Below are 18,604 nucleotides of genomic sequence, written 5' to 3'. Positions count from 1 at the left end.
TATATTACATTTCATTAATATTAATACACAATTACATACACTTAATTGATGAAGAAAAACTAAAATGAATCGAAATATTTATCGCTGGCTAAATCTATAAGTATGGGTGGTAGTCCCATTGGCTTTTGTGCATTTGATTCTCTTTCAATGTTGCTCAATTTGGTGAACTCTTGCATTCTTTTTAGAAATTGATCCGACCAAGTCTCGACTTTTGTTGTTGAACGAGGCATCCACTCAATTGATGTAAGTGGTATAGGACATCCTGATTTCAAACAAACTTGAATAAAGTGTTGTGATTTTGAAAGTCACCCAATACACATAATTCAATCATTTGGATTTTGAGGTGGGGCGGTGCGCAGTTGAAAAAAGGTTTCCGAAAAATCGTATCTTGTAAGTAACACACTTTATCATACACACTTGTTATGACATGACCCATTTCAGGGAAGCGCATTCATTTTTCCTCCGGTGTCGGTCCACTAATGCAAGGAATAAGAGACTCATAAATTGCATCAAAGTTTTCTTTCTTTCTGTAAAGTTGTGTGTATGATTCTTTATGGGTCCTTAACTCAGGATAAGTTGATGGTGGACAAGTGTGTGATTATTTTATCTTTTACCGAGTAAATCCGAAACAAATTGATAACAACAATTACCGTCACCCTCAATATTGATGATCCGTTCGATGTATTTTTGCATAAAAATCGACATCTCGTAAATGAATGGAATTTTTAGTCGAGGCGGTGAAAGAGGTGGTTTGCTAATGCGAGCTCCTTTAAAAAAATCTTTTTGAGATTTTGGAGTTGGCGAGTCCGGAAAAAATTTGTCAACATGTTCAAATTACGAAGGAGATTGCACTGTTGAATTGTCACCCGATGTAGCCTTGAACTTCTTCTGAGCACCTTTTGTTTTTACCAGTTGAGAGGGTGGTTTCAAGTCAGTCGTTTCCGCAGAAGAAAATTTCCTCAATTGTTTTTTGATGTGGAGTTTCACATTTTCATCGGCTTTCAAAAATCTCCCTTGTATCACTTTCCATTAGGTCAAGATAGAGATATTCGATTTACCATATTTCATAACACCATTATCATCAAACCTAAGCCTTTTCCAGTGGCTGCAAATTTCATCATTTCTTAACAGGCTACCAAGTTTCGCCTTCTTTTCTATAAGATAATCACATGGGAGACCATAGATTTTCACAATTGTGCAACCACACTTTGCGCTATCGGAGCCTACATTATTAGTTCATTTAGCTTTTTGAAAAATATAATTTAAATCTGCTCGAGATATGTTGTCGACCAACTGAGAATAAAGATTGTTGTCTTTAAATTTGTGTTCCTAAACTATGATGCTCTGACCAAATGATGTAAGCATCTCATAATATTGGTTTTGGATCATTTGGTTCATAGAGTCTCAATATCTACACAAATCACCCTTACTATCTTCCAACTAATTCTTTAATGTGGCACGAGCAACCTCAACTCGGTTTTTTGTTTTATTCCTAAGGTGTCCAACCTGATTGGTCCATGCACAAACAATTTTCTCCTTCACCTGGTTCAAAATTGTGCTTTCAATATATTTGAACAAATATGGATATTTCTCACACACCTTCCTAAAATGTATAACAAAATTGGCATATAACTCATTAGTAGAAGAATTTACTATAAGATTCCATGCATCCATTATTTTTTCCACTATCGCACTCGCCTTAAGCATTTTTCCATCTTTGGCCTTTATCTGTTTCGTCCTACTGTGGGTTTAACCCGACTTCTCACATTCTTTGTTATGTGATACATATAAAGTAATGCATAAGAAGTAGGAAACACTTTTGTAATTGAATTCATCCAAGCGGTATCTCGATCTGTAACAATTACTTTAGGCATCTCTTTTTGGTCATTTAACATTGTCCGACGCACCTCTAAGACCCAAGTAACATTCTCCTCTTTTTCACTCTCTAGAAATGGAAACTCAACATAATAGGTCTTCTAAGTAGAGGTAACACCAATCATCTTCAATAATGGAATTTTATACTTGTTGGTCTTGTATATTGAATAAATGACGAGCACAGTAGGAAACATGTTGAACAACTTGATGGAATAAGGATGAGTCCAAAATAGATCTCTAACGGTTACTTCATCCTCACATGTTCGGTACCTGGAAAAGTTCTAAAAAATTGAATAGTTGTTGCATTTCACTATATCCCCCCTTATCGCATTGTTATTTCGGTATCGAATATTGTACACTTGCTTGATATTTGATATATTTTCGGATCTTTTATGTTTCAAAGTTGCAAGTATGTTTTTAGATTGAACTAAATTTAATGTCATGTTTGAAACACATTCCTCCTCTTCCGGCATGAGGTGACACACAATTGAATGACCGATTAACTTTTCACACAAGTCATGGGTATGTAAACCACATATGATATTAAATCTCCATTTCTTATTTGCCAACATATAACTACACAACTTAAAGGGACACTCACATTTTCTTGAACCGGTGTCATCTCATTTAAAATTCCGGAGAAGAAGTATATATTTCCCACTTCTTTCGCATGTCATTGTCATAAATGCACCTCTTGTATCTGAACCATTATCGAACATTTTGATTACCACACTAAATCCCAGTTTGGAGGTCTCCGTACGAATCCGTTGAAGCATGTGATCACGAAATTCAAACTCTTACTCATTTTTAAATTGGTTGCCAACATCTACCGCTTTCACAACAACACATTTAACATTAAAAAACACAACATGTTTGGGAAAACACCAGGATGCACCATATCTAATGAAAATAGTTACAATAAAATACTTAATATGTGCTAATACTATAAAGAAAGCTAAAAAAACGAGAACAGACAGATACCAGGGATGCATTTCCGGACGAGTTCATACAGACTAAGGAGATGTATCTCCGGATTAAAGGCATATTTTCATACTAAAAATAAGATTAATGTGAGCAATGAGGCTTGAAATAAACGATTTTTTAATCTAGAATTACAACTTTTTTTGCTCCCTTTGATGTAATGCAACACAAGAATAAAGATTTGGAGTGAAAATGTGGGTTGAAAATGGAAGAGTTTTTTCTAAGGGTTTAGAGTAGAAAATAAATATGGGAATGTGATCATGGAAGTGAGTATTTATCAACTAATTCTGGAAATGCATCTCTGGAAATATCTGACATGCAAAGGTGACAACAATTTTAAAATCCTGTCCCAAAACTCCATAGAAATATCTCTGAAAAATCCTCTACGGTGCTCAAATATCAATATATTTTTTGAAAATATCCAGAGATGCATCTCCAAAATAATTTTTTGTTTTAATTTGGGATAACACTCGTTTGGCACGTCATAAAAATGGTGCATTGTGTGTTCGGATATGTACCTATCGAATTTGAGAGACATTTTTAGTTTTTCATATGGTGTTTTCTCACACCAAAATGTGGGATAAAAAATTTCCATCGGAGAATACCTATAAAAAGCTCTATAATCCGGTAATGTATAATAGTGATTTTTTCAAATATCATTATGTTGTTGTTCTAATGTTATTGATGGCAAACATTGCATAATATAGTTTATGTTTTTTATATTTTGTAAGTGAGTATGAAGCTTGCTTAATTTCATGACCTCCTTCTTTGTCCTCATCTCTATTTAAAGAAATTGAACAATTTTTTGACAAAATAAAAATGTCTCACTTATAAAATATTAAAATGTATGTAAAAAATACGTCAAAAGATGTCTCTTCTCATGATCTTTTATAAAGATGATGAAAAGAGTAACGTCTTTCTAAAACACTTTGAAGAAATGAAGGACAAACATAAACATGTTCCTTAAAGTTTCGTCCATTTAAAATATTATATTTTTAATTAATACATAATTTTAAATTCATATAAATTTATTTATATTTTGTATAATTTATTTGATAAAATATATGGTACGTGAAAGAGATTTAAATAATATTTTACATTTTTTTTTAATTTGAGATCTCTCAAAGACTAAACATTATCAAAACAATAATAGCTTTATTGTTGAAAATTAGTTTTTTAAATATATTTTTTTACCGTTTTCGAAATTTTCCTATTAATTTGATTATGTTTATAGATCTATGCCGAAATCGTGAAAATCCCCAAATACTATTAATTTGATTATGTTTATAGATTTCTGCATGAAAATGTGAAAAAAAATCCCAAATTTTACTATTAATTTGATTATGTTTATAGATTTCCAAAAAAAACGTGAAAATCTACGAGGATGAAGATGTCCTCAGTACCGGATATCCTAAACATAAATGAAAAAACATTGGCAGCAAAGTTCAAGATGAAAATGTATCCCCGCCCTATTGAATCCATATGCCGAAACATGTGGCGTCCTTAGTTTTTGCCTTGTGCTACAAAATTAGAGGCCAATCCACCTATACTCAATATCAATGAATTTTCATTTTTAGAGTGACAGACGGTGAAGAAACAAAACGAGAAAAATGAGAAACAAAATGCATTATGCATGTGTTGGTTTCGTCCTAATGATAGAAACGAAATCCAACAACACTACTCTTCAACAGAATACTTAATGGTAGTAGTTGGTACTATATTTTCTTTTCTAATTAACACGTATATAATCACATAAACTTGCAAACCATTAGAAATTATGCGGTGAACATGTTCCTAGTCAGAGATTAGAGAGGGACGCAGAAAAACAATATAGAACATAGTGATCTATCTTATATAAGTATTAATACCTCCATGTCAATCTACTCATCCACCTAATAATTCTTAGACAGAGCTATTGGAGGTTGATATTTGTGAGAGTAGACCAAAGTACTACGGAAGATGAGATTAATACCTGATAAAATAAGCAAGTTTAGCTAAATTTCTTATCCAGGAAATAGCTCTAAAGCTTCAAGAGTATTGAAAAATCAAAGAACTAATGACCTTATTACACTTATAAATAGTTACTTGTAACAAGTTTCTTACACCAACAACTAAACTTTATATGTACCAAAGTAATTGCAAATATACTTTTTCCCTCCAACTTTGCAATGCTAGTTTGAAGCTCCTGCACAATGGTAGAAGCAGTGGCAGTAGTTAAAATAAAATATACAGTAAGCTTTCCGAATAGGGAATACAGTTATACTATTAACAACATGCAACAATAACCTGCTAAAATTATACAGAGCAGTATTCTATCAGCCACATGATCATCTCTATTTCGTATCGTTACATTCTCGGTCAGAAAATTTCATGAAAGTGTTGAGTTACTAGCAAAGATTCCAAGAAAAATTGTAAAGAAAATCCTCTGCCCGTCGTGGAAGAAAAAGAAAAAGCAGTGCAATATGTAAATCACAAAACGTGAACTTCTTCAATCATACTTAAGACAAAGAGTCTGTTTGATAAGACCTAAAAGAGAGCTTTTAGTTTTTAGCTTTTTAGTCCACATTAATGAAAAAGTACTGTTTGATAATCTCTTTTAACTTTTAACTTGTAGTTTTTTTTACTAGCTTTTAGCTTCTTTTTTTCAAAAGCTATTTAAAGTAGCTTTTAGCATGTGACTTTTTCTTCCATTTATATCCTTATTATTCTTTCCCTTCAATGTACTATTTTATATATATATATATATATATATATATATATATATATATATATATATATATATATATATATATATATATATATATATATATATATATATATTCATGTCAATTTACAAGTTACAAGGTGACGCAATGTTATATCTAAATTATATAATAAGTTTTGAAATAGGGTTGATAATTCTCAAGTTACTGAAACACCATAGGAAAATCAATGAGATCACCCAAGACAAAAAAATCCAGGATATAATTGCAATTTTATTGTAGAATATTAAACAATAAACTTATTATTATTATTATTATTATTTTGGGTTAATCTAACTGAATTCAAAATTACAAATATCTCATTAAATTTCATTATAAAATTTGTATACAAATTTAATATATTTTGATGCTATCTTTAATTTTTCATATATATTTTCATGTTTTTATTAATACATTTATTTTTATCGAATAAAAATTAATTTAGTAATACAATATAATAAGATAATGAACCACCAATTTTTAATTAAAAATATCCTTTTATGCTACCGGCTATCAACTACCATATACCAGTTATCAGCTACCAGCTAGTTTTACCAAACAAAACCAAAATATCATGCAAACACTTCAATGATTTTCACTGAGACCTCAAAAAATTAGCATGGAAGCAAAAAAATTGAAAAGTCAAACCTGCAAATTTGATTTAGACTGTAGTATGAATATCTCAATTCAATAAGCATTTAGATCTAAGACTAATATCCAAATCTTGATTTGCTAATATGTGATACCTGATGCTCTAGAAGCAGATATATTGTCTACAGCTCTCCCAGAATTCCCTGTATCTGTCTGACCTTTGTTTTCCTCCCTAGAAACTCGCAGCGACCTTATCTTTGATGAGAGCCTGGCTGAATGTATCAAAGGAGTGCCTTCAACTTCCTCCTCTTGCCTCCCCCTTTCATCTTGAGCATCTTGTTCGGATGCACTAATGGAATCCTCATCTTCACTTGAGCTATGCTCATTAAAAAGCTTCTTTCCTGCCATGATTGGCAATTTCCGTGGACGACCCCGGCGCTTAACAGTAACCCCTTCTTTTTCATCTGAAAATATTAACCCAGTTAGTCTCTTTACATAAATATACCAATGCTAGACATCTAAAGTCACGTCAAATACTAAGAAATGGAAAGATATCTACTATCATTTAGCCATTACTATTGTTGTGAAGAGTAAAAAAAAATGCAATTTGCAGCTAAACAGAAACATTTAGTTCACTAACACCTTAGTGCTCAAACAGACTCAGCAAAAATTAGGTACAAGAGGATAAAGTGAAACAACAACCATTGATTGAAAAAATTAATAATTAAGATTGTAATAAAATATATGCACGGGTATAACAATGTTAAAACCACAAATAATTATTCTTATTTTTTAAAGAACAACTCCTACTTGAGGAGCCAAATTGATACTAAATTGTCTTGATAATCTAAAGGATTTAGAGATAGCCATAAGCAGTTATCAAGTTACATTGTGAGTTTCTAGAAGAGAACTTATAATTCACAGGAGTCAAGACAGATAAGTACATGACCAGAGAGGTTCAACACAGATATCATAGAGAATTACAACGGAAGAAAACTCTTGAAATATGAGGTTCATTAAGAAAAAGCAAACAAACCAACAAGAACAACCCAATTTAAAGAATAGAGAAACAAATCATATTTTTGAACTCATTAGTAAACTAACATGACCGCCACCTGCACTGCACATGATATTCACTATCAGTATGCTACAATTATAAAACCACTTTTAAACATTTAATAGTGTCTTTGCTCTGATCTACTCCTCAATAGCCAACCATATTTATTTTTTAGAAGCTTGGCTATCTACACTAACTGCTTCCTTATTTACTACAGTTAAATAGGGAAACAGGACATCAAATCAAGTACTGCTTCCTTATTTGTATAAGTGCATACTTATTGGGGATTTGGGGTTGCATAAACTATATATTATGGTTAAAGTAGAGATTTAGCAGTTTGTTGCTTTATAATGTAGTGTCATGCCGTACAGTATAATTATTAAAATAGAGAAGAAATTGCAAAAACGACCTTGAAAGACTTCGTTCTTTGCACATCTTTCCCGCAAGGCCTCAACAAATATGCAATAGGGACGCCAGCCACTGGGATTTTCGTCTTTATTTACATTTTCAGTTCGCCTTTCAACATCCTTCATACTATTTGTAAACAAGCTGATTAAAATGTGCACAAAAGGAAATGTTTCGGAATGGCACTGACAATGAGAAGCAAACTCACATTTCCAACAAATCCGATGCAGGGAGTTTTGGCACAAAATGGACCACTGCCGCTTCCAGAAAAGACAAATATCTTGGAGCATCTACAAAAGCATACTCAATACCATCCTTGACAAGTTTTAAAATGTCTGACCTGTGCTTATTCCGGGCAGCACCGATAAAAGTTCCAGAAAGCTGAGCGGCCAATTTTTTACATCCCGAGAAAGAGTTTACCAATGAAATATTGTCATTTTCAGCATTATCGATAGTAGGCCGGAGATATGCCTACCAAAATAAATAGGTGCAAAGTTAGGAAATAAGAGGAGAGTTGAAGGCAGGATATAAAACATATAGATCCCTGTTAGAACCAGTCTGTTATCTCTATGATTACTGGATAATGCTTGTATTATTGATCAAACTCTGGGAATAACTTCCCAACAGAGTTGTATTACAAGGGAACTAAAGAAATACAATAATGAGACAGTAAAGGGAAAGTAACTGATGGTAACTACCCACTAGGAGCTAGGCTAGAGAGTCTAGTATCTTCCAACAAACAAATACTAGTTACCCGAATGTCTACCCTTCTCCTCTCCTACAGTATTTATTCAAATACAACAAACAACTAAACTAGGCTGGGCCATTTGTAACAGACCTGCGCCTTACATAAGTATGCCTTATAGGTGGCCTACTATTACTAACAATCCCTCAGACAAAGAGGGATGGTGGAAAGACATGCCCTTCATTTCCTATCAACTCAAATTATAAAATAAAAACCCATAAAGGTTTGCAAAGAAATAAGCTCAGTAAATTACTCTTCCAGGAAAAAGAAAAGTGATCCTATAGTATAAAACGAGGAAGAAACTAACATTTCCATAACAATAAAAAAAAATTTCACTTTCCCGTGCCTTTTTGTTGATGTTAGGGTACCCGGTAACAATTAGAAGCCATTTTAGTCATGTGTCCCCCTTTGAATACAAGATACAGAAAAATATATTGGTATTTAAAAAAAAAGATTGACATATGGCTATATATCAACTGTACTAGTAGAGGAACCCTCATACTTAATAAAGACAAAAGACAACCCAACTTTATATATCGCATATATATCAGCCAACACCCAGAACAGCAATTACCTTTTTAAGTGCTTCAAGAAAAATGGCAGCCAAATCATCCTCTGATGTTTTCAAAAACGTGATCAGATATTTTACAATCTCTGCCACACGTGTTCCATGCATTACAAAATGAGAAATAATCTCAGGAGCAAGATAATCCTGCGTCAGTAATAGCCAAAATTTTGGCATCAAAAGAAATTTTACCAGAAATAAATACTTTTGCCCAGAGTTTGGCAATTTTCATAACGTGTCAGATACAAATATAGTTTACCTTTGGGACAACATTACTAGTAATCAGTTTGCAAGCAGCAATTATAACAGAATATCTATTTATCTCTTCTGAATAATCTTTGATTACATCTTTGTTTACATCGTCTTCTTCTACCTCATCTGAAAATGGATAGGCAAGCGAAACAGACTTCTAGAATTATAAACAACATAAGTACACAATAAAAATGCGAAGGAACAGAGATGCATCGATGAGTGTATTTAGCAGTATTACATCGAAATTTAATACACAATCAGAACTTCAAATGCAATGTTCAAAGTAAAGACAGCAGCCAATTGAAATACTGTAAGATATTGACAGTAGTATTACTATCCTTGAGGCGATATATTATCCCGATTATACTTTCCTTTCCTTTCTTCTTGATTATATACAGTGAATATGTAATTTTTTGTCTCGTGTAATAATTTGTTTCAGGTACAAATTAAGAAACATGAAATGAGTTAGTCCACCATCTTTAGCATATTTGTTGGGGTTACCTGAATCATTAAACTGCAGTTGACAAAGTTCCCAGAACTTCTGGACCTCATATGCATTAGGTTGATATCCCAACCTTTCCAGCTTTGTCTTACAAAATATTGTTGGCCTATGTATGCACCATGTTTCTGCAAGCAAAGTGCATACCTTCGGAAAGTAACACAATTTCAGACCTCAAGACATAATATATTTACGCTAGAGAAAGAAAAAGGAAAACGAGTCAGAGTTCTCTTACTCTGCGGGCAAGTTCGCTTCCACTTTTACCTCCATTGCTGTCAGTTGCCAGGTTAACAACAAAGTATACAAGTTCTTGTAACAAAGTATCACGCTTAGACAGGAGAGAAGTTACGGATGCAGCAGAAACACTTTTTCCATCTATTATGGACTGCAAACACCAAAGCAGATGAAAATACATGTTCTGGAGCAGGAAACCAACAACCTGAATGGGGGAATAAGCAGAAAATTAATCAGACATTAGTAAGAATGTCACAGGAAACATAACACCTTCTGTGAGCAGCCATTTACACACCTCATCCTCCATATTCCTAAAGTCACGTAGCACCATTACAATGTCTTCATATATGGTATCAATAGGCACATATCTAGACAGTTGGAGTTCATACAGCCTTCTCAAATTTACAAGAAGAGAATATTCATCACCCCCATCCTGCAGTGTCAACTCTCTATGTTAAGTTTCTCCTACAAGATCTAAAAGAAACAGAAAACATGACATTTGAGTTATGATGAACATACCACTACTTCTTTAATTGCAGATTTCAACTTAGAAATAATTTCATCCTCAAGTTCCTTTAACTTATTTCGAGCAAAATCTTGCAATTCCCCTCGACTTTCGATGCAACAGAAATTAATTGCTTTCACACAAGCTCTCAGAGGGTCCATGTCACCATGCTTAAAAAATGCCTCTTTCATAAGCTGGAGGACAATTTTGAAATTCTGTAAAAGAAAGCATTATTTAGTTTCTCAGAAACATCATAAATAGTCTAAAGGCACCTGAAGGAAAGATTCGCCAACCTGTTCCTGCCTCTTCAAGGAATAAAACTCAAGGTTCATATACAAAACAATCTCGACCAGCAATGACACTTTAGCTTTATCCGAAATAAATTTACGCAAGAGTGATGGGTAACTATTCATCATGGCAACAGTTATATCTTGTTTATTATTTTCAAATATTTCCTGTCATTTATTGGAGGAGGAGAAGAGATTAGAGTCAGTCACCAAGAATAATGAAACAAACCTTGTAGCAAAAAGAATGAATGACAAGTACATGAACATCGCAAACACCACAACAAAAAGTACTCTTAGAATTATTACTAGTCAAGGATCCAGTTAGCATATTTTCTGTTACCCAAAACAATTTAACTATGAACACCAGGAGTCATCGGAAATTTTCACTTTGAAGGTACAAATTAAAAAAATTGACAATTCTTATACAGAATTTATGAAACATATTCCTATTCCTATAGATATACAGCAAGAACGAAATTATATGTACTACATTTAAAACCATGGATTGAGAAGACGTTTATTTAACAAAATAAATATTAAACATCACATGCAAGTACGCAACACACATCGAATCCCAGTATAAATACTAAAACTAAGAATTCAGGAATCAGGATTTTGATTGAAAAAATGAAAATTAAAGTGATACAACATTTCTGTGCTTTGAAAATCAAAGCGAGTATGCAATTATGCAACATCACATGCAAGTGTGCAACACTCATCAAATCCCAGTATAAAATTAAAACTAAGAACTCGGGAATCAGGATTTAGATTGAAAAAATGAAAATCAAGGTGAGACAAACTTTCTGGGCTTTGCTGTGGTACTGCTTTCTGTTATCAATGGTGGGAACTATTCTCTCTCCAACAGCCTTTTTCACTGATGCACACAGGAGTCGGACCAAGTTTGTTGCACTCTTGTCAGAGATTGATGAATTTTCATCAAGGAGCATGGATATGATGCACTTCCAATCCTACAAACAAAGTATTGAGTACTGTCAAGGAACCATACTCAGTCAAGCACAAAAGTAAATCTGATTTAAACTTTTTTGCTGTTATCCTTTGGTACAATATCGGGAGGGCAACAATGGCAAAGCAAACAGGTTCAAATTTTACAAGTAAATACATTGTGCAGACACCAGAACACTGAGACAAACCCAGTGTTCCAACTCAACTTGCTCCTCTGTCAGTCTGGGATATGCAAAGAACGATAACAATTTTAATAGCCTAAACATATTTCAGTAGATAACATTGATTTGTGAAAATATATAGAAAATTGCTAAGGAAATTACTAAGTCACTGAGGTAACCGAGTACCAGCAAAGGCCACCAAATTGTTAAAAGTATTTAAATTAAAGGATTTTTGTTTTCACAGTGAAGGAGGAAAACAAAGAGTAGAGACTGAAAATTAAGAAAATAATATTAATTTGTTACACTACAAATTATAAACAAGTTAAATTCATACCAATAATAGCAATGGGTCTTGTTGGACTAATAACATAATTAATCCTTCTTTTTACCTTTTACATAGACTATACAACAATCAAAAGCTCTATACAGGCCCCAAGAATGCTTATTTCTTGAATATTCTACTTCCCACAAAGGCTACAGATGCCTTTCTCCTAATGGTCGCCTCAATACTTTATGTTTTAGACCAATGAATCGGACCTATATTTTGTGTTGGATATATCAAATTGTTTATTCTCCAAGGAACCAGTTTATGTCAGGTTATATTAGGTTATGAACCTAATTACAAATTATAAATTGACTTAGGGACCTACCTACAAAGTTTATATTATAAGTCATGCCGTGTTATACATTACAAACTGTTGTCTAACAACATTATAACAGAAGGAGCTGGTTAGTAAAAATATTAGCTTAAGGACTTTGCTACAAATATTAGCTTTAAAATTCTCAAATTGTTCCAAGATCTAACCTACAAAGTAATTAATCCTTTATTTAACCCCCAAAATGATAGCTGAGTCAACAAATTATAGCAATTCATTTATAACAGATAAATAAGTATGCACTGTTAAGGGGGAAAATATGAGAAATTTAGATGAAAGAGTGTAATTAATTTATATGGCTAAGCAGACATTGGGTCTCAAAAGGTTGCCTACTTTTATCCCTCTATTTATACGCCTCATATTTTTCTCATACAATTACCAAACATATCTAATGACTGAAAAAGTCAGTCCAGAGATACATAAGCAAATGGCCAAACAAAACAAAAGATGAGTTGGTTGAAATGTGAAGGTACCACTTTCTTCCACAATACACCCTCCCTAATATTTACATAAGTTAAACAGGTATACCTTCATAGCTTTCATGTAATCCCACACGTCATCAATAACATAAATTGTCAAAATTGGATCGGGTGGGAACTCATCCAGAATTCGCAACATTCTGTTAAGATGAATCTCAGAAGAATTGTCATTCTCACCTGAAAATAAAATGTTTTGATCACATGCTTGTCTTGGTCAAAACTTAAGTTATCTATTTTAAATAGAAAAATTCATGAATAGACTATAGACCTATTGATCTTGATTGGGAGCTATTAAATTTTTGAGCAATTAAGTGATCATATACTAATGCTCCAATGGCGTGCCTGATTTCTGGAGGATCGTCAATCAGCAAGTCATACAAAGGACCCAAATCATCTTCAGGAATAAGCTGGTGTCTGCATAAACCAAGAAACCAACTCTCGATTTAAAATCTTGTGCATGCAAACTTATCAGCAAAAAAGTAATATATCATAGAAAAAGGTTTGAAATTAGGACCTAAACAGTTGTTTGACAAGGCCAATGGCCTGAACAGCCACAGCAACATCAATGTCATCAGCAAGCTCAATCATCCGGCCAGAAAATCTCTCAGTAAACAAACCAAGGGTCTGTACATTATCATCCATATCATAAAGATTTTGCAGTGCTCGTATTGAAGCCTTTCTTACACCAGCAATCTACAAATTGGAAGGCGGGGCAAAAGGTAAAAGGAAAAGATAGAAACAAGTTGTATAGTACACGTGCAAGTTAGAAGACAACAAAAAAAATATATAAAAAAAAACTCAAAACATGTTCATTACTTTGTCATTTAGCGTCCACCCAAGATATTTCAAGTACAAATCCTGCAAAAAAAGTGACGGGTATGACAGGATCCACGCACCGAGTGATTCAATGCATGACATTCTAATATTGGGGTCAATGTCTCTGTAGCGATGCACAAATAACCTTCAAAAAGCATTACATGGACATGTTAGATATACAGCCACAAGAACAAAAGAATTAATATTCATGATAGACCGCTACTTTCTTTTCTTTTAAAGAAAAATATTCTGTAGTTTCACAAACTCCTACCCAGTAAATATCTTGCGCATCATCTCCTCCAACAGTGTTATTTTCTCATGCATTTCAGAAAACCTTTTATTTAGTGACTCCATCCGAGGCCCCTCAGTTAATTTCTTCTTTTCAGCATCCAGTTGTCTTCGAGTAGTCTCTCTTTGTACTCCAAGCATATTAGCAATAGTTATATATGATGTAACCAATGAAAGACCCATCAATGAAGCAACTTGACGATAAACTCTTGGAGGGGTGCTACATAGGTGCACAACCGCACATAAGTCGTCATATATATATATATATATATATATATATATATATATATATATATATATATATATATATATATATATATATATATATATAAGTGAGTATCTTGCCAAAATCAGAATCTTCGGTAGTCACACTTACCATGAAAGTGCAATGATGTAGTCCATGCACTTGTCAAATAAAACCTGGTCAAACAATGGTCCATGTTGACATTCCCGGACCAAATTATCCCAGAATGATTCTAGATTCTCTTTGAAGTTTTTAACCTCCTTCTTTTTAGAATTTAGATAATCTTCAACTTCACCCTAAAATGTCAAAGGTAAGCATCTAGCTCATAAAAATCAAAGAAAGGATAAATGTCACCATACTTCACTCTAAGGCTCTATTTGGGATTTTGGAGGGGAGGGTTTAGATCAACTCTTAAAATCTAATGAGTTGATATATTGCTCTCAAAATCAAAAATATATTAATGATAAACAATCTTTTATCATTCTCTGGAAAATATATAAAAATCTTCTCTATTTTTTCCCTATAGTCCTCTCCCTCCAAAGCCCTTCATTTCCCTCCCCTCCAAACTTGTAAACAGAGTCTAAAATATCAAAGAAAGGATAAATGTCTACATGCATCTAGATCCTTAATTGATCATTGCATCAGAAAACTATAGACTTGAAATGGCATACTTTTATTATTTATTATTATATCAAATATATAAATAAAAGATACCTATGAAGGAAAAAAAGTGTGTTTAGCTTTACAGTGATAGAATTTGATTTTGATTAAATAGATTTTAAAAAGTTGATTTTGGCTAGAAATGAGTTGAACGTTTGAATACATCCACGAAAAAAGTGATATTAATACAATGAAGCCTGGATGCATCAAAGTCTCTGCCAAATCGTATCTAATACGCTGCAATATGGATCATAATTGCTTTTGTGTGTGTCTATATTAATAAACTTGAGAATTGATTCTATGTTACCATAGAAGCTAGAAATATTAGCTTTTACTTAGAATTGATTTTGGGACTGAAATCAATTATGATTCAGAGGAACAAACATGAAACTAAACATAAGCTAAACAGGAGCAAGTTGTATACCCTTTTAGCAGAATTGACAAGATCAACAACAACATCATCAACAGCGATCTCATGCATGAGGTCACTTTTGGCGTGATACTTGACTCCACATGCCTACACCATTTAAATTTTCATTTTGCTGCTATTAGTAAGAGTTCCAAAATTGATAAAGATCTTACCATGAAAATCTTAAAAGCAGTGATGAAATAATAAAATCTCCAAGTTTTTCCAATACCTACTCTAGGGCCTTAACTTTTCACATAAAACTAAAATGCGAAACTTTAACACAGCTTCTGTACCTCAAACAGCATTATCAAGAGTTCAACCAATGCGGATCTGGGATCCTTTTCGTAGCTTTCAACCCAAAGTTTGACCACATGAGGAATAAGTTTGCCATTACCTTTGATCGTCTCTACGGAAGTAAAAATAATAATACAAGAAATCAACAGCAGACAAATTAAAATCTACAACCGCAGTCAAAACTGCATTCTAAAAATGAAAAACCAAATAACATAGGCTAAAAACTAATTTAAAAAGATCCCAAATAGGTAAGCTCTGTTGGTGAACTAAGAGTTACAAAGTAGTTTCAAGCCTAATGTTCAGGGTTAGAGCCCTAGATACTATCATTGGATTACTAACATTTAGCTACTAGTACTACAAAAAAAATTTAAAAGAAAGGCAGAAAAAAAATTATCGCAGAATTTAACCAACCACATTATCAACAAATATAGTAAAAATCAATAACAAATAATCACTAACTAATATTATTAGTCTCTACTAAAAATACTGTAATAGTACCAAAGAACCTAACAAAAATAAATATCAGCTCATAATTTCACCTCACTGAGTTATTTTGCACATGAAAATTTCAATCAGGTAGTTCTAATTCAAAACCCTAAATAACTGAAACAATAAGTTAGGTCGTAGAGAGTACTAATTACTAAATAGTGTTCAATTTACCAATCAAAGTCTGATCAGTAGGTTTAAGTGAAGGACTCGGAGCTGCTTCATTATTCCGAGGTCGCTTAGGTTTCGGAATCCGGCGTGGTTCGCTGAAATCTTCATGCGAACTCTCTCGCTCCTCCACATCTTCATCTAGATCGATTTCCCTGTAAGTTTGCTTCGGAGGTCTACCCCTCTTCTGCTTGATTTGAAAACAGCAAAACGAAATTAGGTTAAATCACAGCACGATTGAAGAGTAAAAGAGGAAACTATTAGCATGAAGTTTGAAGAGTGAGAAATGAAACTTACGGGACGACGAGTTGATGCTTCGGAAGGTGGAGGTTGATCTTCCATGAACGGTTCTGCAACACGACGCAAGAGCGGTTTCGAAAATGCTTTGAGGGATTGGAGAGGAAAGTAGAGAGAGGTGTGAACTAAACACGCCGAATAAGTGTTATGTATCTCCCGCCAAATGATTAGTTTATTTTCGTGTCTCAACCCAAAGTCACGAGTATTTCTGGTTAAACCTTCGAATGACTCTAATTGCTTTTCGAAATTTCCACCATTATTATCGTTATTCCTATTTTTCCAAAATTGTTTTTTTTTTTCGCTCTAGCTTGTTTTTTTTTTAATTAATGTTGTAAATATTATAAAACAAACAGAATAAATGTTTTTATTATTTAATTATTTTATGATAAAATAGAATAATTTTGACTTTCTATTTAAATGGGAGAGTATAGAAAATGAAAAAAGTGGCCTGTTACATTCTAATATATTTCAAGTAATTCGAGAATAAAATATTTCATTATTCTATTTAATTTCATCGACCAAACATAGAATAATAGTTACAATAGCATGGTAAATAGAAAGTCCAAGCACCAAATATAAAATATTGTCTACATTTGTCTTCCAAGAAAAGTGAAATCCAAATCTCATTAATCATTTAAATAGTTAAATAGATGTGGCAACCATTGATTAATATTATAAGAAAACTTTTTATCATTGTATTAACCACCATGTTAATTTAATATTTTTCAACAAAACATCAAAATTATAAATTTTATGCTGAAATATATTTGTGTTTCTCGTCTTTTAATTTGAAAGTAAATCATATTAAGTTAAGTTAACTTTGTATTTTACGACCTCTCGAACACAATCTATTAAACCAATATGCTTGATCACTCAATTTGTTCAGCATAACACAATAAAAATCTCAATTAATTAGTTATTTCCTTCGTCCCACAATAAGTGATCCATTTGGAATAAAATAATATTCCAAAATAAATGACATATTTCAATTTTCAATGCATCTTTTTCAATTTTACCTTCTAATTAATATTACTTTCATCATTCACAATACATAATAAGGGTACTTTAGAAAAAATATCATTATCTCTCTTTTATTAATTCATTTTTCTTAATCTGTGTGAAAATATCAACTAGATCACTTATTGTGGGACGAAGGAAGTATGAATTTTCAGAACATGATTTAACACTAACATTCACATGATAAATGTTTAGTCGTTTTCTCCGTTCTGTAACCAATTAAGCACATGTGGTCTAAATGTCATACTAGTCTCAATCCACCAAATTATCTTTCGTAGAGTTTATGTTATTCAACAACTTCTATGCAAACAAAAATACTTTCAAAAGTACTATTTTGTTCTAAGTTACATTGTGAAACAATGTTGATTGAAATGTGGAATTTCTAAATAACATCTTGTATGATTCTTTGACTTAATACTCATTATTATCGGCAAAGTTTTAGTTCCACAAGTTTTTCTCACTTGTCTACAAAAATTGTTAGAAACAACAAAATGCATTTGTTCATCAACTTTTATTCTCATTGTAATAACCCAAATTTCTGACCCCATGGACACACTTCCTTATTCGTTGTCAAGCCCATCATTTTTTTATTCACTATAACAAATTTATATATTATCAATCCACGCAACCTATCAAACTTATCTCTTAATTCCCTCACTTTAGTTGAGAATTTAACCAAAAGTACAAATATTATTTATCCCCTGATTTTTTAGGCAAAATTTTCTAAGATCTAATTAACCCCTACTCATTTGCTTCTCCTTTTCATTCGAAAAATATTCCCCCACCAACTAAAGTCTCTTATACACCCTCTACTCACCCACCATTCGCCAACCTATCATGAGATAGTACCTTAATCCATAACATCTTCAAGTCGTTCTTACATATCCAATACCAATTTGCCCAAAATGCTAAGTTAAACACATGAATAT

General features: G+C 32.7%; 1 protein-coding gene across 1 annotated transcript; it reads right to left on the bottom strand.

Annotated features, from left to right (window-relative positions):
• Window positions 1–4,816: 4,816 nt before the first annotated feature.
• LOC127125464 (sister-chromatid cohesion protein 3) lies at window positions 4,817–16,896 on the bottom strand. Its single transcript, XM_051054242.1, has 22 exons — window positions 16,659–16,896; window positions 16,368–16,548; window positions 15,707–15,819; window positions 15,429–15,521; window positions 14,477–14,640; window positions 14,084–14,320; window positions 13,813–13,957; window positions 13,511–13,689; window positions 13,265–13,410; window positions 13,046–13,173; window positions 11,538–11,705; window positions 10,744–10,905; window positions 10,465–10,665; window positions 10,241–10,378; window positions 9,947–10,150; window positions 9,714–9,858; window positions 9,220–9,338; window positions 8,970–9,107; window positions 7,859–8,121; window positions 7,655–7,779; window positions 6,344–6,652; window positions 4,817–5,041 (listed from the first exon to the last, which is right to left on the bottom strand). Exons 1-22 carry the CDS (start codon window positions 16,701–16,703, stop codon window positions 5,028–5,030), a joined length of 3,417 nt encoding a protein of 1,138 aa, XP_050910199.1. The 5' UTR covers window positions 16,704–16,896; the 3' UTR covers window positions 4,817–5,027.
• Between the last annotated feature and the right edge of the window lie 1,708 nt (window positions 16,897–18,604).

Source organism: Lathyrus oleraceus, chromosome 3 (genome assembly GCF_024323335.1).
Source record: "Lathyrus oleraceus cultivar Zhongwan6 chromosome 3, CAAS_Psat_ZW6_1.0, whole genome shotgun sequence".
Lineage (NCBI taxonomy): Eukaryota > Viridiplantae > Streptophyta > Magnoliopsida > Fabales > Fabaceae > Lathyrus > Lathyrus oleraceus.
Note: the sequence above shows the minus strand (reverse complement) of the source record. Positions and strands in the feature narration are given on the sequence as shown.